Source organism: Caenorhabditis elegans, chromosome III (genome assembly GCF_000002985.6).
Source record: "Caenorhabditis elegans chromosome III".
Classification (NCBI taxonomy): domain Eukaryota; kingdom Metazoa; phylum Nematoda; class Chromadorea; order Rhabditida; family Rhabditidae; genus Caenorhabditis; species Caenorhabditis elegans.
Window position 1 is genome coordinate 6,912,762 of NC_003281.10, and position 23,167 is coordinate 6,935,928.

Here is a 23,167-nt window from a genome sequence, read left to right on the forward strand (position 1 = left end):
GAAGAAACAAAAAGTATCCAACATTTCAACAATTCAACAAAGATCTGCCACCGGATCGTATTCATATTTTGAGTTTTGAGTAGAAAATTTGCTTTCTTGAAAGTCTAAACTTTTTACATTTACAAGATATATATGATCATTAAAACATTCTAGCTTTCTACTGTTTCCATGTTTTTCCTCTACAAAGTTGTTCAATTCTTGAAACAAAATTCCTAGAGGCGAGACCTTGAAAAAATCAACAAACCTGCTATGCATAATTCATGTCGTATATACCATTAAAAATTACAGGTGAAATTTAATTCTCCGTTCTTCACATTTTCCGTCATTTTCATGGGAATTATTTTCAGATTGACACGAACTCTGACCACAAACAAAGCGGTTTCAAAGAATTCCCTAATCCTTTTTTCCTTTTCCCCTGCCTCTTCTGTTTAAGTCTAATTAACTAGAATCAAAGCATTGACAAATCAATGGGAGAGTTTTTAGTGAGCAATGATGAAATAAACAGAGATTTTATTTTGGGTGTACAATAGATTTTATGAACAAGAAGTTTTATGAAAGTTTCAAAAAGAGATCGTCAAGTATCTTCAATCTTAAAAAAAATATTTGGTGAGAGTGTTTAATTCAGAAAGTCTTAAACAGGTTTGCGTAGCAAAATTCACTTGTTTTTACAGCTTTTTGTTACCTGAGTCTAGTCAGCTCGTGCCGAGGTATAGTATTTTCTACACCAACATATTTTGCCTTCCACTTACACACTTACACACGTTTGGCTTATTGATACAAAAGAACGCCTTGAGAAACTAGAAAATATTTTGAAAATGTCGAAGGTCAAAAATAAATTCTCAGAAATATAGAGTCACTGGAATATTCAATACTGGAGAAAGAGGATTTCCTTTAGAAGTTACTTGTTTTGAAAACAAAATTAGTTTTTTATAAAACCTTATTCTTTGTCAAATTCTCAAGGAAAAATAATTTAAAACCATTTTTTGAACTTTTTAAACTTTTTAAACCGTTTGAAAAAAGGGGCGCTTTTTGAGCATTCAAGATGATTATTGTAGCTGGACAGGTTATGGGAATGTTCTCGATGGGCGGTCCTAACATTCATACATGAAAATTCTCAGCTACCGTACCCGTGAGTACGGTAAATTTAGTTGAGCTTGAAGTTTTCTAGAAGATCAAGGAGCAATACTATCTGGGAGTTTCCGAAAGATAAATGACGAGATACAAATGTCCGTTTTCCCATTTTTAATATTTAATGTAAAATTAATGGACATGATGATTCTTCGTCAACTCGGGAAGCCTCAATGAAAAAAAAAGGAGGAAGTAGGCGTGGAGAAGGAAGAGAGGTCATGTACAAGTTTCAGATGAAATTTAAATTACTAGAGAGAAAGATAGATATATTGTTTTGGTCTGCTAGTTTCGCGGGGAATTCCTTTGGTCCTGAGTCTTTACTTGCTTTTTCTCCATTTCTTGTGCTTCGTTTAATCTTGTTTAATTTGGGTGACCAGATATTATAAAGCTTAGTTTATTATCTAGCCTAATACAGCTACTGAAGACAGTTACTCACTTTTTGCCAACTGTACTACAACCTCCGTTTCGAGAAAATTTTACTTCGAGATTCCTTCACAAGTGTTTGAAAATCGAATGAAATAAAACAAAACAGTAGAATAATATTTTACATTTTCTAGGACTTCCGTTATAGGCAATCACTTTGACATGCCTTCCCCTGTCTACCTACCTGGAGCAGTCGTTTTTAGTCTTTAATAATTTTTGTCTTCCAAGGGAACCCTTTCAGCTCGTCCTATGACTTCCGAATGAAACCTATTATATTTGCAAGAGGACCTTGTTAGCCGTGTCCATATATGAGATGTTTAAGGAAATTCAAATTTGGTGGTTTATTGGAATTTCTGTCTAAATGTTCATTTGTTTTTACATTGAAACAAGAAAAGTTTATGAACTCTTGGTACTCGATTTCTGTTGCCCTTGTGCAAATGACACGGAATTCGCGCATCCAATTTATCTTATTTTGCAGGAAAAGATTAAGCCTCCGCAAGAAATTTTGTGGGATGGTAGTGAGAAGGGGAAGAATCTTCTCCAAAATCAAATTGCTTTTTCCTTTTTCCTTCCAAAAAACTTTTTTCCTCCTCTTTTTACTTCTGCTACTACTTGGTTTCCTTCTTTCATCAACACGTCATGATGGAATCAGAATCAGAATCTTCGTGTGTTGGAAGAAGAAAAAGAGAAGAAGAAGATGGTGGAGTGGTAGAAAAGGGGATGTATGTGCATTAGTTTTAATTGAATTGTTCCGATCGACCGAAGAAAAAAAGAATAAGAAGTACCACACGAGGTTTCAAAACCAACTTTGACGTCACATGAGAGCTCTATGTGCTCAAAAGTGTTAAAGACCCTCGATAATTTCATTATTATGAAAATATTAATGAATAAACAAATAAACAAAACAACCGAAATAGGAGGCTATAGTGAAAATCAGTCATTATTCCAGTTGTCACGTACAATTTTGGATGTTGTGTTACAAGAATTTAGGTCTTTTGAATATGAAAGAGGGGTTTATTCAGTTTCAAAGTTTACGCATCTTTAGAATCAGAAGATGTCAACTCACAAATCATACAAGGCCATTCTTCTAAAAAGGTCTTGATACTTAATTTTCGATATAAACTATTTTCTTTGATTTTTTACAAATACTTTTGCGGCTTTTTATTGTCTTTAAAGTTCTAGACATTTGGAGCAGTACGATTTACGATCGCCAGCATCCAGAGTTGTGAAAAGTTCCATACAAAGTTAGATCGCTGATAAGGAGTGTCCCGTCACGTCTCGGTAAAGCAACCTTTTTGAATAAACTAATTTTATAAAGATGTTTTAAAACTTATATTAGATTATTCTCAACTTAAAAAGTTATTTTCTCAATGCGGAAGTTCAAAATCCTATAATTACTTTAAAGAATATGAAATAGGTCTGCAAAAAGTTGCAAAAATATATTTGCCACTCCGTAAATGACGTACCACATACCAGATGAAAAATTGAAGAATATAAAATTCAAAACGAATTTCGGAATTCTGTCACTTCAGTTCATGTCAAAAATGGATAATACTGGGGAGGAAAAAACTAAGACTGACGAATTCAGATTTTAAGCTCTCGGGATCTTGAAAATCAGGAATATATATATATATATTTCCTATTTTTTCAAGATCCCGAGAGCGGAAGTCCTAGAAAATGTAAAATATTATTCTACTGTTTTGTTTTATTTCATTCGATTTTCAAACACTTGTGAAGGAATCTCGAAGTAAAATTTTCTCGAAACGGAGGTTGTAGTACAGTTGGCAAAAAGTGAGTAACTGTCTTCAGTAGCTGTATTAGGCTAGATAATAAACTAAGCTTTATAATATCTGGTACCCCCAAAGGGAGAGGGAAAATTATTCTTGAAATTTCGAAAAACTCAAAAACCTAAACGAAAAAGCATTTGGAAATTCAACTGCCACGTCACATACCATTCTTTGGAAAACTACAAGATTCTGAGAAAACAGAATTGCCTGAGGGCATGAATTACCGTTTGATGTCATCTTGAAAATCCAGTGTGAGAATATTTGAATCTTTACTTAATGTTGTAATGACTAGACAACTTTTATGCTATTTTCGGAAATGAAATTGTTCAGGGATCAGAATTTTCCAAACGATTCTTGATTTTTGGCACGTAATCCATAGAGAAAAGAAATTTCAAAAAAAAATCAATGGACTTAAAAGTATTTCTAGTGAGGTTTTGATTCATACGTCAAAAATCTGTAGATATGAAGATTTTCTTTCTATATCTCTAACTTGTTGCTCATCTAATCGGAAACCATCAATCAAATGCCAAAAATCATGCAAATATTTTTTTGGCTTTAAAAATTGAAAATATTCAGCTTAATCTTATTAAGCTTATTAGAAAATGCAGGAAATCTGATTCTATATTATTTTAAAAAGAAACAAATCTATGGTGACATTAGATTTTATATGGCCGCAAAAAACGAATCTTAGGACATTCGGCCACTCTCAAAGTTTTTTGATAACAACTAGTTGCCGTTGGTTTCTGTTTAGAAAATGCAGAAACTGATCGTTTTTCAACAGGAATTACATGAAAAATTATTGTGACTTCAAACTTGCAAAAAGAAAATTCCACGTGTTCCAGAGGTCAAAAAAAGAGCCGATCCAAGAACCGATTAGTTGCTCTGAGAAACGTAATCGAGAATGTCTAGACGTTTTGTGTTGGCAACATACAATGAAAACAAAAATTGAGATGAGGATTGCAAAAAAATTATTATGTGCGCGACCTTAAGATTGTGACTCTCTCGTCACCGCGTCCACTTCCTATCTCTGTTGATTCGGCTGCTCCCGTTGCTAACGCATAGGTAAACGGCCACCGGGCTTTATTATCGTCTTGTCCGTCCATTGCTGCTTCATGTCCGATACAATCATCTTCTCTAAATATATTCAATGTTGCATCTAATTCTCGTCTCTGCCCATTGGTGGCTGTGTCTCCCTCTATGTCTTATTCCGTCTCCCAGCAGTCCGTTCCTGCTGCTCATAACACTCGAAATCAGACCTCTTCCCCCCCCGACCTGTCAAAAAAATGCCCCCTTTCTGAATTGTCACCTTGCCAATACTCGTTCAGTCGCTTGTGCCGAACGCTTAGTCGCGCTGCACGAATATGTACGTGCCAATAAAATCGATATCCTCTGCATAACTGAGTCCAATCTTTCTACCCAAATTCCTCTTGCATTGTGCTCTTCCCATGATATTCTCTGCCTACGTTGCGACAGAGGGCCTCCTCATCCAAAATCTAGAGGTGGTGGTGTAGCTGTTTTCTACTCAAAAAGTATTACATTAATTCAAGCCGACTCCTTACTCGATCAGTTTTATCCCCTCCATTCTTGTGAAATAGTAACCTTTGATCATAAATTATCCAAGTCACGTTTTATCATTGTATATAGACCCCCTCTAACCTCTGTTACCGAAACCAACTATTTATTTGAAAATATCTCGCTATTGCTTACCTCCCAAGCCAAAAATCACTACATTCTCGGTGATTTCAATATTCCCTCAGCTCGTTGGTCCCGTGATATCCCTGTGCCGCCTGGGATCCCCCAAGCTCTTGAAGACCTTATAATTTCCCACAATTTAACCCAAATGGTTAACTTCTCAACGAGAGTCGCTTTTTCTGGAATAGGTAACTTCCTCGATCTGATCTTCTCTGACAATCCCAACACGTTCCTTTCGTGCTCCCCTAGCCTACCTTTGATTTGCTCAGACCACTCAACCGTCTCCTTCACACTTGCCATTGATTGTAACAGTAAACCACTTCCCCCACCAAAAACTAAGTCCCTCGACTTCAGGAAATGTGATTTTTTATCCTTAAATCAGCATCTCATGTCATATAACTGGCCACGGCAACTCTCGTATTTCTCCAATACTGATTCTAAACTTGCTCATTTCTCCCGCATTTTCAACGAATTAATTGTTCTTTACACCCCTATTGCCAAACCACCTCGTCCGAAATCTACCTGTCACAAATCCATTTATAGGCTTGCGCGTCGCGCGTGCTCGAATACCATATCAGTCAGAAGAAAAATGCGTAAAGAGCTCAAATCTATCAAACGGAAATTTGCTCATGAGGAAGACCGAGCCATTCACTCCACTGACCCCCGCAGTGTTTTTCAGCTTGTAAAAAAAAGAATCTCCCCCCGACCTCAACCTATCAATCTTGACATCAATAATGAAACGGTGTCTGACCCAGTGCGCATTGCAGACGAGTTTATTCATAACTTTGCTCTGTCATTCACAGCGCCTTGCCCACCCTTCCCAGCTCTTCCGGCACCCAAGCCCTCTAAATTATCTCCCGATTTCTCGCCGTTCAACATCCACAGGCATATCAAAGCTCTTAAAGCCAAAATTGGGTTCTCTACCGATAATATCAATTTCTTTATCATAAAAAAGTGTAGTGATTCCCTAACCGTCCCCTTGTCCATAATCTTTTCCGAGTCCTTCTCCAGCTCCTTCTTCCCGACCCCCTGGAAGACTTCCATCATTGTCCCATTACACAAAAAAGGGTCCACAACTAATCCGGGTAACTATCGCCCGATTACACTTACTCATCCATTGTCGAGACTATTTGAACGAGTTGTACTTGATGCTCTCAAGCAGAAATTATCTCCACTCCTCTCTTCCAAACAATTCGGTTTCCTGCCTGCGCGCTCATGCACTCTGGCAGTTCTCGAATCGACGTCCAAAATTCAGAAAGTCCTCCTTGACAAGAGCAAGTATGTGGATACTATATATTTCGATTTCAAAAAAGCATTCGATAGTGTTCCCCACAACTTGCTTCTTCTCAAACTTCTGAATGTTGGGCTCGATTCAGGATGCTGTGAGTGGATCAGCTCGTTCCTCAGTAACCGTTCATCGAAAATCAAAATTGATCATTTTATCTCGGACAACTCTTTCAATGTCATGTCAGGTGTCCCCCAAGGTAGTGTAACTGGACCATTCCTCTTTCTTTTGTATATTAATGACTTATTAGATTTGTTCCCCCCTGATGTCCATGTTACAGCCTTTGCCGACGATCTAAAATTACTCGGATCGGACCCCACCTCTATCCAAACAAGCATCAATATTGTCGCTGATTGGTGTAAAAAATGGCGTCTAAATCTTGCTGAGCACAAAACTGCCGTATTACATTTTGGAAAACAGAACCCCCGTCATAAATACTTTGTAAATAGTGTTGAAATTAAACCGCGCGATTCTATCAGAGATCTCGGAATCATTGTCGATACCAAATTATCATTTGTAAATCATATTAACCAGACTTCTAATAGTGCCCTCCTTAAGTGTCGCCAAATCCTTCGCTCATTCCGCTCCACAAGCCCCGAATTCTATTTTAAACTGTTCAATGTTTACATCCGCCCCGTACTCGAATATGGCTGCGAGCTCTTCCCGCCCAACTCCACCAAACTTGCCAAAAAACTAGAATCTCCCCTCCGGTTTTTCTCAAAGTGTGTCTTTCAAAGGTGCAATTTATCGTACTCGTCATACAGTAGTAGGCTTTCCCAATTTAATTTATTGTCTACCCACCATAGACGGGTTCTTCAAATCCTCCGAACCTTCCATAAAATTATTTCAAGCGAGTATCACTTCCCGTCCTTATCATCGTTCGTTCGAGCTTCACGCTCTACTCGTCACCCCTATCTACTTGTTGTCTGTGGCGTCCCGTCTAAATGTTTTCTACATGTTAACTTGTCACTGTGGAATCGAATAGCAAAACGTTTCCCTAAACTGTTAACTCCAAATGCATTTGCGTCGCGCCTAGGCTCTATCCCATTTGACACCCTCTTCCCCCCAACTTGACCTCCCGGGCTATAGCTGGTCCAATTGGTCATTTTACTTATCTGTCCACACATCTTTTTTATTTTACTTTTTTTTTCTTTGTCTTCCGGTGTAGCTATTTCTTGTGGCAAATAAACAATTATTAAAAGAAGATGAAGCATCTTTAATGTGTCATTCATTTTCTCGACGGTTTTCGGCCCGAGAGCAATAATAGCAGAAATACAGAACAAGTATTCACTTTATTTTTTGGAAAAATCTTCGAAAATAATTATTCATTTTTATGGTATTATTGGTCACATTTATTCAAAAATATGCAACAGTAAGCTGAATACACTGCAGAACCATAATATTTACATATCCCACAGTAATCCAATGGTGTGTTTATTAGACTACAGTAACCTTGACTGTAGCTATAGCTTTATAGACAGATTTGATGGCGATCTTTCTCTAGAAAAAAAACTGCGCTTCTTAAAAACACTCATTGCATTATAAAAAGCTACATTAAAGTTTTTTCTAATAAACCCGAGCTTATAATCTTTGTCGTTTTTTAATCTATCAGTTAAGACCTCGCGTTTCAAATTTTGTTCATATTTCTTTTATGCTCTTTTATTCTTTTCTTTTTTTTGCTTTTTTGTTGCTTTTAATGTTATTTTACCATTCTGCGGGCGATTGAGTATGAGGACGCCCGAAATTAAATATTCTTTTATCCGCCTATTTTGTGACGAAATGAATCCAGAAAAAAAACGAACAGCACTCGAATGCAAAAATAGAATGTTTCAAGAGCACTTTGAATAGAGAGAAATGTAGAGGAAATTGGAAATGAAAATTTCTAGAGAAAGGACGAAGAATCGTTATCCTAATCAACGAGTTGAGATGGTGACGTATGAAAAAATGCATTTTGACGGAGGGACATCCGAATTTAGGAGAAAGTTGACAAGTTTTTTGACGTAATTTGATTTAGAACACTCTTGGGAGGTCAATCCGTGGGTCGAGAATGAGTTTTGAACGGATTTTTAATGGTGGGATAACACAAGGCGTCGTAGAAGCCAAATTTTAAGAAACTTCGTATTAATGAGTTGTACGGGAACCCGCCTGCCCATTGCCTTTCTTTGTTTTCTAAAAACTTCCGAAATCACTTCCAAAAAATTTATACGGTTCATATTTTGACAATTGTTTACCTCTAAAAAACTCTTGAAAATTAATAAAGAAGTTCCAGGATTCTCGAGTGATTTTCAAGAGTGAGAAAAATATTCCAACTAGGTTGTGTTCAATTAAAAAAAAAAAGCTACAGAAGCTTTCGATGTGTTCGCCGAAAGCATTACTTTATGAAAAAAAAGTTTTTTCCACAAACAATTCCTGCAAGTGCTTAACCCATTCAATAAGCAACAAAATACCAAAAAAGTAACAACTTCCGCCTCCGCATCCAGAAACAGAAAAACACGTAAGGATACTAATTTCCAAAGTTCTTCACCGAAAACACCTAATGTGGTGCTCAAAAGACAAAGCATTGATGCGAAACAAGACGTTTTGTGTGAAAATGAGAAGAAAGAAGGAAAAGGGAGAAAGGAATAATAATGTTAAAGTGAAGAAGTCTGGTCAAATCCTGAAAAGTTAGAAACACGTGAAACGCGGTGCCAAAAACCAGATGACTTCAGATGTCAGTTGTTCGGAGCATGGAGTCAACTGTAAGCTTTATCTCAAAACACATTTCCCTACAAAGTTTCATTTCTCCCATGTGCTTTCTGATTACTATTTCAACTCTGCAAAAGAGGTCACCCAACAAACCTCACATTCCTGAAATTAAAATGATACAAGATTTCTAGAGTTCCGGAGTTCAGAACATCGGAAATTGGATGTGAAGAAGACACCAACTTTTCAGAGACAATTTCCGGTTTGGAATTGCATGGAGGTGACGCAAAATGCAAAGTAACAAAAATTTGAGAGCTGACTTCAAAGAAGTTTTGTTTGGAGCTTCCGAGCAAACGGTCTAAAAAATCTCTGCACTTTGTGGAGCGTAGTTGCAACACTACAGTACTCCTCTACTCCAAGATGACCTAATTAGATTGAAGTACACGTCATTGTTTTTATATTGTTTTTCATTCACAATCACGTGAAGAAAAGAGGCGAAAACAAGGAGCAGGAAAATAAAGCAAGTTCTGCAAGAAAAAATCCATAATGAGTTGAGTGTCTAAGATACAAATTGAGTCAATTTTAAAGAGAGGAAACTGACATTTGGGTAGTTTGTCAAGAAAAATACAATCACCAATTGATGAAGCTCATTTTGCTCATGTTGGAGATATATAATAACAAGAAAATGCAAGGCGAAAGTTTGATGAAAAATTTATGAGCGAAATAATGTCAACGGGGAGCGAAATGTTGCTGTCAGATTTTCTAAAGGAGTTTTTGCTTGAAATGATTTACGATTTCATGATTTACACTGAAAGTAATAAAACTACGTGAAGTCTGAAAGCCAGCGATTAGGCAGGTACTTGGAAAATCTACAACTTTCTGTCGTAGTTTACCGAAAACTGCCTAATATGCGAGGGAAAGATTACACATTCTACCTTTTTTACAGGAAATCGGAGATTTAAAAGATCTATGAAAATCAAAAAATCACTAGCGTAAGATATTCCAGGCTTTTAATCAGATCATTGACCATTTAATTGAGCTCTTCCGCATTCTCGGCCAGTGGGCTTAGCCAATAACAAAAGGAATTTCATTTCGTGACTTGTGCAAATAAATTTTAATTGAATTTTGTGCCCTTCTTCACTCTTGTTCCGTTTCTTCAGAAACATTAAGATTGTGATCCGTATGTGTTGCAAAAAAGAATGAAAAGATGACCGGAAGGGGCTGAAAATCTAGAGGAAAACAAACAAAGAGGCGTTCAAGAATCCATGTGTTTAATCGTGTGGAAAATCAAAAAAGAGTTATAATTGGAAACACTAGGTCAATGATTATTTTAAGGAAATAGGTCTCAAAACGTTTTTTGACTTATTCGAAAGAATATTGTTTATATATGTAGATATACCAGCGACTGGCAAAATTTATAATGTATCAAAAATAAATGTCTATTACTTGATCATTCAAAAATGTCTCACCAAAAAAAAGTTGGAACATTATCGATTAATTTGCATTTTCACAGGTTTTTTTCTCTCTCGATAGGATATACGTTTCAGAAAATTCACAGACAACATTAGAGTTTTCTGATTTTTTTTACTGGAAAATTTTAAAGAAACTACTAAAATATTCGAATATTCCGGAAGCAAAAATAATGAAAAACTTCTAAAGTACCTTTAAATACATTATCCAAACCAACTTCCAACTGAATACCTCTTCAAAAGCTCAAAACTCTTCTTCCCCCAAAACAACAGTAACCCACAGTAATATCCCCCCCCCCCCCCCCCCCCCACTAACTCTTAACCAAATGCCTATTCAAAACATTCAACTCTTTTTCCCCGAAACTACTGTAACCCCACAGTAATCCTATATGAATATAGAGATTTAAATATACAGAAAAACTGCAAAATACAAAAAAAAAATCCACCGAACGGGTGGTTACGGTAGGTAAAAAGTTTTGCACGTGTCAGGACCTAAACTTGCACAACAAATTGCTCAATATTTAAGTAAGATACATATATCAAAACTCAAATTTGAAACATTGAACTTCCGAAAAATGATGGCTTTTCCCAATTTTTCCCTTCTATGTCACCACGTATGTTCTTGTGAGCTATCGAAGATCATTTCTCGTCTCCATCTATTTCCCGAATATTATAAAGATACGCCAGCTCATCGTAGAGACAAGGCGACCGATGATTGATTAGAGCGCGAATTTGAAGTTTAAATGAATTGGATGATGATGACGAAGCGGCGAGTCTTTTTAACGAAAAATGACGGGTGTTTTGGTAAGAGAGTGAATTGAGATGAAGTTTTTGGTATTTTGAAGTTTTCAGATTATAGGGGATGTAAATAGATGACAATAAATTTATATGAAATTTAGTAATAGCAACAAAGAAAAAAGTTAAATAGGAAACCCACATATTTCTACAAGACACTTTCGAAACATTAGTCAATAAAGGCACTAAAAACATGAACATACAGGGAAGAAATTATGGTGAAAAAAAAAGAATACTGAGAACAGAAAAATTATGTCTAAAAAATTTTAGGATGGGTGATAATGGCAATACGAATAAAGCACCTTGTGGGGGAAAATATTAAAAAATGATGAAAAAAATTAACTGGCACAAATCCTATAATGGGCGACCGGTTCTTTGCATTCTCATTTTTTCCAGCCGACTTTGGAGATGCTTATTGGTTTCTTTTTGCTCGTCTAACGCGTTTTCTTTGTCTCGAAGCTGCAAAATTTACAAATTAGATTTTTTTCTCGCAGAATAATTTTTAATTTTCCAAAAATAAATCGAAAAAGGTAGTTTTTCGATTTTTTTGTTTTTTAACAATATTTTCAAAAAATTCGATCTTTAGAAAATCGGCAAAAATTTTTCGACGAAACTGATCGTACCTCTTTCTTTGTTTGTCTCATTTGAGTTTTTAACTCGTCCAATTCTTTTTCAGCTACATCTGCATTTGATTTGTACCGCTTCATTTGCCCCTCCATTCTGATCACCTGCAAAATAAATGTTTGAAAATATAACTTCTTCAATTTAGAATCTCACATTTCCTTGTTGATTTGTATTTTCTCGTTCCAGATCCTGCATTTTCAGCTTCATCTCGGCGAGCTGTTTGGCGGCATCTTCTGGAATCCAAGCAAGCTTTTAGAAAATGTTCAATTATTCTTTTAAAAATCATAAATAGCTGAGAAACTTAGGACAGAAAATTAACCAATCTCAATCACAACGTCTAAAAATGAAAATTATATCTTACTGAATTGTCGCCTCAAAATGTCCTCCCGTATGTATCCTTTGAAAATACATTTTTTTTAAACAAAAATAATTTCTTCTCTTGTTTGATCAAAAATGGGCGTCGTCGAAAAATTTTTGATGTTTTGGTTTTTTTTAACATATCTAATAGAAAAATTGATAAAGCCAATTTTTGTTATTAGAAAATTTGTTTTCTAATGAAATTTTGTTTATATTGATGAAAAAAAACAATTTTCCTTTAAAAATAAAAAAAGGGCTAAACTTTCAAGATAAATTTTCAATTTTTTCAAAGTATCGGGAAATCACCACCGTTTTTTTCTGATTATTATGCAAAATTTACGAAAAAACCTACTGTTAACATCATCAACTCCTTGATTTGGAATCACATTTGCCGAATCTCGTGCATTACGAGCATGTCGTTGCGTGTAAATTGTCTGTTCCAACTCCTCATAATCTTTTCGCATCTTTTTGTTCGTATCAACAAGTTTCTGGATTTTATCATCAAGACTCGCCGCACCAGGAACCACTCGATCAACCAGTCGAATCGTTTCTCTTTTGAAGAGATATGGTCCAGATCTTCTGAAAAAAAAGTATTTCCATCATATACAGTACCACCAAATTAATTTTCAACTAAAAAATGCCAAGAGAACTCTTGCGTGGGGGAGCATTACTAATTCGGCAACGCAGTGTCGCGCCTTTTTTGTGCCGACAACGAATTTTCGATTCAATCAACGATCCCCCGGGGAGCTACTAATGCTAATGGATTCAGAACATAATGAACAAGAAGAAAGGGGTGCGTCATTGACGAAAAGTGCCGAGACACTTTTTTCGTTCCAAGATGTATAGGGAAACAGTTATTCAAGACAAGGGGCCGGTAAAGGGTGATTTGTGGATGGGCGACAATCCAAATGTTTGATAATTCTGAAATTGCCGAAAGAACCGATTTCCGAATACAAATTCGGCAATTGTGGAATTTTCGAAAAAATTCCAATTTCAAGAATGAAAAACATGAATTGGAAGAAAAGCGTTGTGTCTTCATAAAAAAAATATTTACTACAGCAGAGATTAGTTTTAAACCAAACTTTAAGGTTTTTTAATTTCGGTGATTTTATTTCCGTTTCAAACTAATTTTCTGAGATCAATTAAATCCCGAAAGAACTAAGATCAAAACTTCTCACGTCAAACAAAATGTTGACCTCTTTGCATCTTCTCATTTTTGAAGAAAGCCGTATCTATATTTAGAAGCCTCCCGCGCCGCGTGATTCATCAATATTTCAATGGTTCAATGTTTCTAGTGTTTGTTCTTCTCAACGATGACTTTTTTGCTGCACATCGCGCATTCTTTGGAATAATTTTATTTTATTCTCCAAGATTTTCGAGACATCAACATTTTCAGAAGAAGGCGGCAATGATGATGATAGGGGAAAAAAAGAAGAGGATGAAGACATTTGATTAAGCTTAATGAACGAAAAAGACATACGGACAACAACTTCATCGCATTTTTCCCTTTTTCATGGCCGTCTCCTTCCTAATCAAACAATGCAATGATGACGAATTTAGAAGAAAAAATGTTGAAAAGTTTTGAAAGTCCAAGGGACCATCGGAATACTCTTAGTTATAATATCACCAATCACTAAGATATTTGAAAAAGTCAAACATGAAGTCAACGCGTGGCACATCACAGTTACGAAAAATTGTTCATATTTTAGAATTTGGCTTTTTCCTTCTAACAAGGTATTATTTAAAGGCGAAATAACGGTTTTTAGTGGGGAAATTGTTCAAAGTGACTTCTATAATACTAAAAACCTAACATCATATATATTAAAGAAACTGTTAGCATTTACAGTCAGTTTCAATATACGCATTCAATTTTTTTCTCGAAAACTTGAAAGAAAATTTACAGAGTATTCTAAATATATTTGGAAAAGTGACTCTATCTTTTTCAATCAGTTCTAGACTTTTTTTGAATGCTTTTTTGACGAAAAATTTTCATATATTGCAAAAAAAATTTTTTTAGAAAAATGTGGTTTTTAATGGTTTCTAATCGGTTTGGTCTTTTTTTTTTGGTTTTTTATAAATTTAATTTTTTGGCCCGAAATTTTTATTTTAGTTTCAGAAATTACTAAAACCAGTTTCATGCAAAAAAAAAACTTACATTTCTCCAGAAGCGTTATTCGTTGATTCGGATCCTTCATCATCCGGATCTTCTTCGACAAGACATAGACCATTTTCCTGAAATAATTACTTACAGAGCAATACGAGTAAAACCCCAATTTAAATTTTGCTTTGCAATATTAAGTATATTTTAAAGAGTCTCTTGAAATCAGAACAAAGGACTTTCCTAGCTTCTCAGGTTTTTTTAAAATCGATTTTATCTTTTGCTGGTTTTAACAATTATACGCCCACCTGTATAAGCTGATCTCGCTGTGAAATTTCTTGTTTCAGCTGCTGTTGAGAAGCGTGTAACGCGTCGATGGTCCGTTTTAAAGCTTTAACTTCACTCGTAAGATCACGACATTCTCGAGATGATAAATTCAAGGATGCATCCTTCTCTTCAAGTTCATCTTTCAGAAGATCAACCTGGAAATTAAGATTTTTTCATAAATACTTTCGAATAAAACACCTCATAAAGTAACGTTGATTTCTCATTATCCAGTTGAGAATATAGAAACATGACTTGTTGAACACGATCTTGGAGCTCGATCACTTTATCCTGTGAATTATGAATTTATATATTGTTAAAAACAATTTAGATCACTCACATGCAACTGTTCCTGTGTCTGATTAGATTGGGATGACACTCCATTCGTGTTAGATGTTGACTGCAATTAACAACAAACAGTTTCTCAAAAGGAAAATTTATGTTAATTGGGGTTAAAATATAAAGTAACACGAGAATAGTTAGACATTAATTTAAAAACTTAGATTTTTTTTAATACGGCAGTAGTGAACTCGAACTCTACGAACTAACATTTTTTGGATCTCCAGGAATTTCGGTGTTTATATTACCCAGTCGCGAAAGTTTGCGCAAATAATACGGTACTAGGTCCTGACACGACAATGCTTTGTTAAATAAAAAAGGTATGCACCTTTTAAAAGTACTGTAATATGAAACTTTCGTTACTATGGTATTTTCAACGATTTTTTTTCCTTGTTTTTTCGAATATGAAATTACAGTACTCTTTAAAGGAGCGGTCCTTTTTTTTATTTAACACTAATTTGTCGTGTCGAGAAAGAGTACCGTATTTTGGACGAAAAATAGCGAAATTTATTTTTGATTTTCTAGGATAATTAATTTCGCAAGATTTTTTGATTATAAAAACATTTAAGAAACTTTATTTTAGGGCATCTTAATTTTGCGTGAAAAATCAATAACGAACATGTAGTTTTTCTTTAAAAGAAATCAAGAATAATTTATGGAAATCAGGATACTTTTTGAACTTTTTCAACGAAAATTTATTAATATTAAAAACGAAGGGTTACTGAAAATGAAAAACGTAGTTTCGAGAGTAAAACTTCAACGTCAAACGTGCATTCTCGTTAATAATCGACTTACAGCAGTATCATGACGATAAGCTTCCGCATCTTCTTCAACTTTTTTTTCTAACAACTGATATCTTCCTTGTCGGGCTTGTTCTCGTGTTTCTCGTTTCAATTTCATTCGAGCTTCCGCCTAAAACTTTTAGTTTTTAATTCGAATTTTTCAAATTGTTAAGATACCTCTCTGGAAATTTTGTCTAATGCTCTTTCTTCGGCTTCTGATCGGGTGATAGGTCGCCGGCGACCACTGGATGGGTATGAGCTCATGATTTCTGAAAATTGTATGTGTTTATGGTGTGTGCACAAGAAAGGAGAATTTGAATATTTTAAATGGCGAAAAATCAATAACGAACAGAGAGGAAGCAGCAGTGAAAATGAGTGTAATGTTTCCAACGCGCGTTGTGTCCGCGCGGATTCCGTCTTTCGAGATTTATGTCAATATGTGTGAGGGTTGAGTGAGGAGGAGGGAAATGAGGGAGAACAGCCTTCCGCAAAATTCAGGATTTTTATGGCCTGTGAACATGACAATGAATTTGATCTCTTTTTTTTATTTGATTTCAGATACCTTTTCTTCTCTGTATTTAATATTTATTCTTGTTCACAATACAAAACAGTCTACATAGGTCAATTTCTTCCTAATCCACGAACAATGCAGTTTTTGGCATTTAACCAAGCCCCTAATTCGGTGTCAACAGGTGTTTTTGAAGAGCAGATGGTGTTCTTCTCGTTTCTCTCTTATTCATCGCGTCTGGAACACCGCACGCTGTGCTCTCTACGGCTCTTACTCTCATTCGTCGCGCTCATTTGCCTAAATTGACCAGTCTGCTCGCTGTGCTCTCTCATCGTTCAACCAACATTTCTCACTTTCTTTATGAGGACCTCATACACACTCAGCCTTCTAACTTTCCTTATTATTTACTTTGGCTTCAAAAATCCAAATTAATTTTTTAAATTTCGAACCACTTTTAAGTGCATGTCACTGTCGTCAGTGTTAGTGATTACTCGTCTTTTTTTTACGCAGGTTGCATTCAAAAAACGGAAAAAGTATAGATTTTGAATCTATATCATTAAAATTATTTTAAAAATGAATTCAAAAATGTGTATAACCAAATGTACATAAAAATTATAAAGAATTGAATTGGTCAAATAAAAAAGAGCCATTTTTCTTCAAAAAAAATTGATGGTATGAATGTGCGCTCTAATGAACACTCTCTTCGCTTCGAGACCCGTCACTCTTGTTCGAATGATTTGGCCCGGTTTTGGGGCGGTTTCTTAGCCTCTTTTTAGATTTTAAAGCTTTTTTAAACGTTTTTTATGCTTTTCGTGTTAAGAATATATTTATTTCAAATGCTTTTTCTCAAAAAAACAAAGGTTTTTAGGTCGAAACTTTTCTTTCATTTCTTTTGGATGGGTTTATTCGAAAATTTTAGGATTGAGATACTGTATTTCGCAATTATTATTATTGAAGAACTATTTCAACACCCTTATCTTTGTATTTAATGCTGAAATACTTTCGAAATTTCATTTTACTTCAATTTCAGAAACTCAATCGCACTTCCAAAAGTTAATTTTTAACTTTTCAACCCACCTGTCATGACCGATGTTAAAAATGATGTGAACGTATCTTCGGTGGTCGATGCCGACGGCTTGATCGAGGTTAGTTAATGTACATAATTTATTATAATTTGAATACATTCAATTTTAGGGAAACTATGATCAAGTCGTCGAATCTTTCGACGACATGGAGCTCAAGGAGGAGCTTCTTCGCGGAATCTACGGATTCGGTTTCGAAAAGCCATCTGCTATTCAAAAGCGCGCAATTGTTCCATGCACCACTGGAAAGGACGTCATCGCTCAAGCCCAATCTGGAACTGGAAAGACTGCAACTTTCTCGGTCTCTATTCTTCAGAGAATCGACCACGAGGATCCACACGTGCAAGCTCTCGTTATGGCCCCAACCAGAGAATTGGCTCAACAGGTAAACTTTCTCACTCAGTGTATTTTAGTTATAGATTATTAGCAGATACTTTTAAAGAAAACTTTTCAAAATCTTTCTTTGTAGATCCAAAAGGTCATGAGCGCCCTCGGAGAGTACCTCAACGTTAACATTCTTCCATGTATCGGTGGAACCAGTGTTCGCGACGATCAACGAAAACTCGAAGCCGGAATTCACGTCGTTGTCGGAACTCCAGGACGTGTTGGAGACATGATCAATAGAAATGCTCTTGACACATCCAGAATTAAGATGTTCGTTCTCGACGAGGCCGACGAAATGCTTTCTAGAGGTTTCAAGGATCAGATCTACGAGGTTTTCCGTTCCATGCCACAAGACGTTCAAGTAGTCCTTCTTTCGGCTACTATGCCATCTGAAGTTCTTGATGTCACTAATCGTTTCATGCGCAATCCAATCCGCATTCTTGTCAAGAAGGACGAGCTCACCCTTGAAGGTATCAGACAGTTCTACATCAACGTTCAAAAGGATGTAAGTTTACTCGCCCAGTCTAAGAAATTGTTTTCATGAACCATTTTTTCAGGAGTGGAAGTTTGACTGCCTCTGTGATCTCTACAACGTTGTCAATGTTACTCAAGCCGTCATCTTCTGTAACACTCGCAGGAAGGTCGACACACTCACCGAGAAAATGACTGAAAATCAGTTCACAGTCTCTTGCCTCCACGGAGACATGGATCAAGCTGAGCGTGATACAATTATGCGAGAGTTCCGTTCAGGATCTTCCCGTGTTCTCATCACCACAGACATCTTGGCTCGTGGTATTGACGTACAACAGGTAAGTATAAATATTTGTGTTTATAATTCAATACTATGGAATGTATATATTTTAGGTCTCACTTGTTATCAACTATGATCTCCCATCCAATCGTGAGAACTACATCCATCGTATCGGACGTTCTGGACGTTTCGGTCGTAAGGGAGTTGCCATCAACTTCGTCACCGAGAACGATGCTCGTCAGCTCAAGGAAATTGAAAGCTACTACACCACTCAAATCGAAGAGATGCCAGAATCAATCGCTGACCTCATCTAAATTTTAATCCAATTCCGATCCCCTCCACGATTGTTCCACACGCTTTTCCCTTCCTCTTGTTTCCTCATATTTATCCATGTTATCTGTTTTCTCCTCCACCCCCACCGTCCCACATTTTTATTTTATGCGTGATTTCATCTTTTTAATCACCCCTTTTTAGTACTGGCCCTATCCCATCCAACTTGGTTCAAACATTCTAATTCTCTTTCAATTTAGAGTTTAGTATTGCCCCCTAAAAGTTATAGAGCCACCTTGGTTTTGTTTGACAAAATGTTTTTGTCTGGCGTTCTCTTTTTCTGGAAAATAATGAAATTGCGTATGTTACATTCATTTTAAATCTTATGAACAGGCTTCTGATCCTTTCAGAATATATTGAACACCGTAATTCTGCTAATTTTTAATTATGAATTTCCAGTAACATGGTGAAAAGGAATTTGAAAGGAAGGGGTGACAAATTATCAGCCAATGCTCCACTGGATAACCAGTTGGAAGCTGGTAAAGTTGCAAAGCAACGAGATGAGCTTCGCGAAAAGCAGAAGAGAAAAAGGGAAGACTCGCAGACAGACGAGGTCAGTAAATATTCAGGGAAAATTAAATATTATTTTCATTGACCAGAGAGTTCATAAAATTAGTTTCAGTTCGTTCCTGATTCGCTCTCATCAAAAATCTTGAATGAAGCTCGTAAGCAGCTTCTCGAAGAGGCACTGGAAAGACAAGAAACCGAATCAGCCACATCTAGTGTTCCAAAAAGGTAAATAAACAATTTATCATAATTCAATGCAAGTATTTCTGTTACAGACAACGCGGAGCTTGGCTTGGAGCTGATGCATCCGGCGACAAATCGGACGATGATGATGATGATAATGAAGAAGAAGACGACAATGGATTTGAAGATCAAGTTGTTGTAAGTAAAATCTATTTAGCTTCGTGATAATAATGTTAAACTCCATTTATAGGAACTCGATCCTCGAGATGAAGCTGATTTGGCTAGATTCCTCAAAAAAGATGCTATCCAAATGTCCACACTCTACGATATTATTCAAGCCAAAATTGAAGCTAAACAGAATGATGCAGAGCTTGCACTCAGCCAAGTTGATCCGAATGAGTTTAATGTAATTTTTAAGCATCGAGCCTTGAAGCATAACAAAATGTTTACAGATGCGTGACATGGACCCAGAAGTAGTTGAGATGTATGAGCAGATTGGACAGTATATGTCAAAATATCGCAGTGGAAAAGTCCCAAAAGCATTCAAAATCATTCCAAAAATGATTAACTGGGAGCAAATTCTTTTGTTAGTTGTCTGTTAGTATCGGATTTGAATAAAATAAAACATATTCAGCCTCACAAAGCCTGAAACTTGGACGGCTGCTGCTATGTATCAAGCCACAAGATTGTTTGCGTCGAACATGAACCCAAAAATGTGTCAGAGGTATTTAAATGCCGATTTTAGATATATCAGCTCTAAAACCGTTTGATTCAGATTCTACACTCTTGTTCTTCTCCCACGTCTTCGTGACGACATTGATGAATTCAAGAAACTTAACTATCATCTGTATCAAGCCCTCTGCAAAGCTATCTACAAGCCTGCCGCTTTCTTCAAAGGATTGATTCTTCCATTATTAGAAGTGAGTTTAACTTAAATATTTTTCATGTATATTCTTTTTTTCTCAGTCTGGAACATGTACACTTCGTGAAGCTGTTATCTTCAGCTCTGTCCTCACCAAAGTCCCGATTCCAATTTTTCATTCCGCTGCTGCTATGCTTAGGGTAACTTTTGTTTTAAAATATCTCATCAAAAACCTGTTGATATTTCAGATTGCCGAAATGGAATACACTGGAGCTAATTCCGTGTTTCTTCGAGCTCTCATTGATAAGAAGTATGCTTTACCGTATCGTGCAGTCGACGGAGTCGTTAATCACTTCATTCGTCTGAAAACCGATGAACGAGATATGCCAGTTTTGTGGCATCAGTGTCTTTTGGCACTGTGCCAGCGATACAAGAACGATTTGAATGCCGAGCAGAAGGCAGCTATTTATGAGCTGATCAGAGTAAGTTTAATTTTTAAAAACTATTAAAACTTCGAGTTTTATTATCACGAGAACATCTAGTTAGGAGAGTTATTTTCATGGCTTCTTCAGTCTCGAATCCTTACCAGACAATGGACCCGAACTAGGCCCAGAGTTGCCACCTGGACCGTTCGATGCGCTTGACGGTTTCTTCTTGTTACGTCTTCCAGTCTTTTTAGCAGTTTTATCTCTCATCGGATCTGACATTGGTCCAGTAGACATCATTTTTGCACGGAGCTGTCCTGTCGACTTGTTGACCGAGGTTTTATCTTTCTTTCCTGTGATTTCGTACATCATCTGGACAACTTGGCTCATAGTGGGGCGCTGTTGAGGATCGCGAATCCAGCACTTTTTCTGGAAAATTCCACATTGCTATGAAAATAGTGGAATGAAATAGAACTTACAATAACATCGGCAAGCATAGCTGGAGCCTTTTGACTAATCGGCATACGGTAATCATCGCGTCCAACCTTCTGATGTACCTGCACCACCAACATCTCCGGATACGGCTGAGCTCCATTCTCGATCACCTCCCAGCAGAGAATCGAGAAAGCAAACACATCAGTTTGTGGAGTATAAAGGAAGGAAACGATCGTTTCTGGTGAGAGCCATCTGATTGGAACTCTTTTGCTCGGATCCATCTGATACTCCGTTCCAACTCGAGATAAACCGAAGTCAGAGACTTTAGCCTGAACGTTATTAGTTATTAACTTTTAAATTATTTATAACATACAACGCCTTTTCCATAGAGTATGTTTCTGGCCGCAATGTCCCTGTGTATAATGTTTTTGCTGTGAATGTATGCCAGACCAGCTGCCACTTGTGCGATTATATCCAGTTTCTCAGGCCATTGTACCGATGAATTCTTCTGAAGATATTTATCCAGAGCACCACCAGGAACTAACTCCATGACTACTAGCAATGGTTCATCGATTGCAGCCACGCCGTAACATTTTACAACGTTCTTGTGATCGAATCCGCGCATCAGACGTGCTTCTGTGATGATCTCCTTGATTTGTTCTTTAGTCACTTTTTCAAGTTTTGCCTGAAGTTTCGTCATTACTTTTTATATAAAAGTCTAGTCCAACTCACAACTTTTATAGCGACATCTACTGTAGTCGATCCCATTTTCAGCGTCCCAAGCTTTACTTCTCCGAAAGCACCTTCACCAAGAACTTTTGTCATTGTAATATCGGCGTGATTCAGTTCCCATGATTGTCTACCGATAGGATTCACTAGAACACTGCTTGCAACTTCCTGAACAACAATAATTAGTCTATAATGTGCATGAATCGCTCGTACCTCACTAATTTTAGCCTGTTTGTGATGATTTACTAACTCAGTCAATGTTCCAAATTTAATTTTATCAGTGATTGAATATGCTCCGTCGCTTGTACGAATCACATAATGAGCAACTTCTTGACTTGTCTCGTTCTGCATCACCGAAATGATCAAATGACGTGCTTGTCCTTGAGGCTCTGACGTTCTCATCAGATAATCGCCATTTTTTTGAAGTAAAAGCTGAAAAAGTCGGTGCTCCTTTTAAATAAATATTACTCTCAAATTACCTTTACTTCTTCTCGTGGAAGAAGTCCGTGAAAGAATGGTTGCTCATTGATCTCCATTGCGCCAATTATGTGAAAAGAGTGTAGAATTAATTTCTACGATTATCGAAATGATTAAAATTTCACTTCTGATCGATCTTATGCGTGTTTTCTTCTTTTTTTTAATTTTTTTCCTGGCGTATGGGTTCACATCATTGGTCACGTAAATTTTTTTTTCATAATTATAAAGTTTAAGTCAGGTAATTTCCGAAGTTTTATGGTCCCATGAGTTCAATGTTTCCATTGTTTTTAACCAATTTCAATTTATAGTTCCATGGACACTATCTCATCTCGCCTGAAATTCGCCGTGAGCTCGAATCCAAGGAAACCGAAGACGGACATGTTATCACTTCAGTTGTGGTCGAAGGCCGAAAGACGGATAGTATGGAATTCTAAATCACACACAAACAGAAAGAGACGCAGAAGAGAAATATTTCCCGCTTTCACTCTATTCTGCACGTAGGCTTTGCTCTTTTCTTCTATTTCCATTATTGTTCGTTTCCCCGCGCCCCTCCCCAAAAATTGTTCATTTCTTTGTTTTTTATTCATCATTGTTGGTTATGTTACTCTCTTCCTCATTCAAATGAAATTGTTGTTGATTTTCTAAATACAAAGTATTAGTTTCAAAGAGCAAAGGTTTTCGTCCCTAACTTAATGCTTGTTTTTTCAAA

At 36.5% G+C, this 23,167-nt stretch overlaps 4 protein-coding genes and 1 non-coding gene across 7 annotated transcripts; 3 read left to right on the plus strand and 2 right to left on the minus strand.

The window, feature by feature from the left end:
* Positions 1-11,209: 11,209 nt before the first annotated feature.
* Positions 11,210-16,064, minus strand: flap-1 (Leucine-rich repeat flightless-interacting protein 2). Of its 2 annotated transcripts, NM_171879.7 has the most exons (10): positions 15,963-16,054; positions 15,799-15,915; positions 15,005-15,064; positions 14,866-14,955; positions 14,649-14,822; positions 14,398-14,474; positions 12,595-12,821; positions 12,039-12,118; positions 11,885-11,989; positions 11,339-11,720 (listed from the first exon to the last, which is right to left on the minus strand). In NM_171879.7, exons 1-10 carry the CDS (start codon positions 16,047-16,049, stop codon positions 11,616-11,618), a joined length of 1,122 nt encoding a protein of 373 aa, NP_741208.1. In that variant the 5' UTR covers positions 16,050-16,054; the 3' UTR covers positions 11,339-11,615. The 2 variants fall into 2 exon arrangements, with proteins under 2 accessions (NP_741207.1, NP_741208.1); NM_171178.7 differs by lacking the exon at positions 15,005-15,064 and having other exon boundaries at positions 11,210-11,720; positions 15,963-16,064.
* A 1,060-nt stretch (positions 16,065-17,124) lies between these two features.
* 21ur-13014 lies at positions 17,125-17,145 on the plus strand. Its single transcript, NR_052415.1, has one exon.
* A 227-nt stretch (positions 17,146-17,372) lies between these two features.
* Positions 17,373-19,192, plus strand: inf-1 (Eukaryotic initiation factor 4A; the record flags this gene model as incomplete). 2 transcript variants are annotated; one of them, NM_001027452.4, is made up of 5 exons in its annotated part: positions 17,373-17,438; positions 17,488-17,760; positions 17,845-18,264; positions 18,317-18,568; positions 18,624-19,192. In NM_001027452.4, 5 exons carry the CDS (start codon positions 17,376-17,378, stop codon positions 18,822-18,824), a joined length of 1,209 nt encoding a protein of 402 aa, NP_001022623.1. The 2 variants fall into 2 exon arrangements, with proteins under 2 accessions (NP_001022623.1, NP_001022624.1); NM_001027453.4 differs by lacking the exons at positions 17,373-17,438; positions 17,488-17,760; positions 17,845-18,264 and having other exon boundaries at positions 18,422-18,568; positions 18,624-18,824.
* A 47-nt stretch (positions 19,193-19,239) lies between these two features.
* Positions 19,240-23,101, plus strand: byn-1 (Cell adhesion protein byn-1). Its single transcript, NM_066109.6, has 10 exons — positions 19,240-19,393; positions 19,463-19,575; positions 19,623-19,728; positions 19,781-19,936; positions 19,983-20,116; positions 20,165-20,254; positions 20,306-20,450; positions 20,497-20,592; positions 20,641-20,874; positions 22,767-23,101. Exons 1-10 carry the CDS (start codon positions 19,244-19,246, stop codon positions 22,890-22,892), a joined length of 1,350 nt encoding a protein of 449 aa, NP_498510.1. The 5' UTR covers positions 19,240-19,243; the 3' UTR covers positions 22,893-23,101.
* F57B9.8 (Tyrosine-protein kinase) lies at positions 20,900-22,558 on the minus strand. The gene is made up of 6 exons (NM_066110.6): positions 22,461-22,558; positions 22,195-22,413; positions 21,985-22,149; positions 21,626-21,937; positions 21,297-21,581; positions 20,900-21,246 (listed from the first exon to the last, which is right to left on the minus strand). The coding sequence occupies exons 1-6, from the start codon at positions 22,515-22,517 to the stop codon at positions 20,950-20,952; spliced, it is 1,335 nt and encodes a 444-aa protein (NP_498511.1). The 5' UTR covers positions 22,518-22,558; the 3' UTR covers positions 20,900-20,949.
* Positions 23,102-23,167: the final 66 nt, after the last annotated feature.

Coding starts and splice junctions, on each gene's coding strand:
- flap-1 (NM_171879.7), bottom strand. CDS start 16,049: ATGAGCTCATACCCATCCAGTGGTCGCCGGCGACCTATCACCCGATCA. Junction 15,916..15,962: donor TAGACAAAATTTCCAGAGAG/GTATCTTAACAA, acceptor TAAAAGTTTTAG/GCGGAAGCTCGAATGAAATT. Junction 12,822..14,397: donor AATAACGCTTCTGGAGAAAT/GTAAGTTTTTTT, acceptor CTTTTTTTTCAG/AAGATCTGGACCATATCTCT.
- byn-1 (NM_066109.6), top strand. CDS start 19,244: ATGGTGAAAAGGAATTTGAAAGGAAGGGGTGACAAATTATCAGCCAAT. Junction 19,729..19,780: donor GATTTGAAGATCAAGTTGTT/GTAAGTAAAATC, acceptor CTCCATTTATAG/GAACTCGATCCTCGAGATGA. Junction 20,593..20,640: donor CCGCTGCTGCTATGCTTAGG/GTAACTTTTGTT, acceptor TTGATATTTCAG/ATTGCCGAAATGGAATACAC.
- F57B9.8 (NM_066110.6), bottom strand. CDS start 22,517: ATGGAGATCAATGAGCAACCATTCTTTCACGGACTTCTTCCACGAGAA. Junction 22,150..22,194: donor AACAGGCTAAAATTAGTGAG/GTACGAGCGATT, acceptor ATTGTTGTTCAG/GAAGTTGCAAGCAGTGTTCT. Junction 21,938..21,984: donor TAGATGTCGCTATAAAAGTT/GTGAGTTGGACT, acceptor ACGAAACTTCAG/GCAAAACTTGAAAAAGTGAC.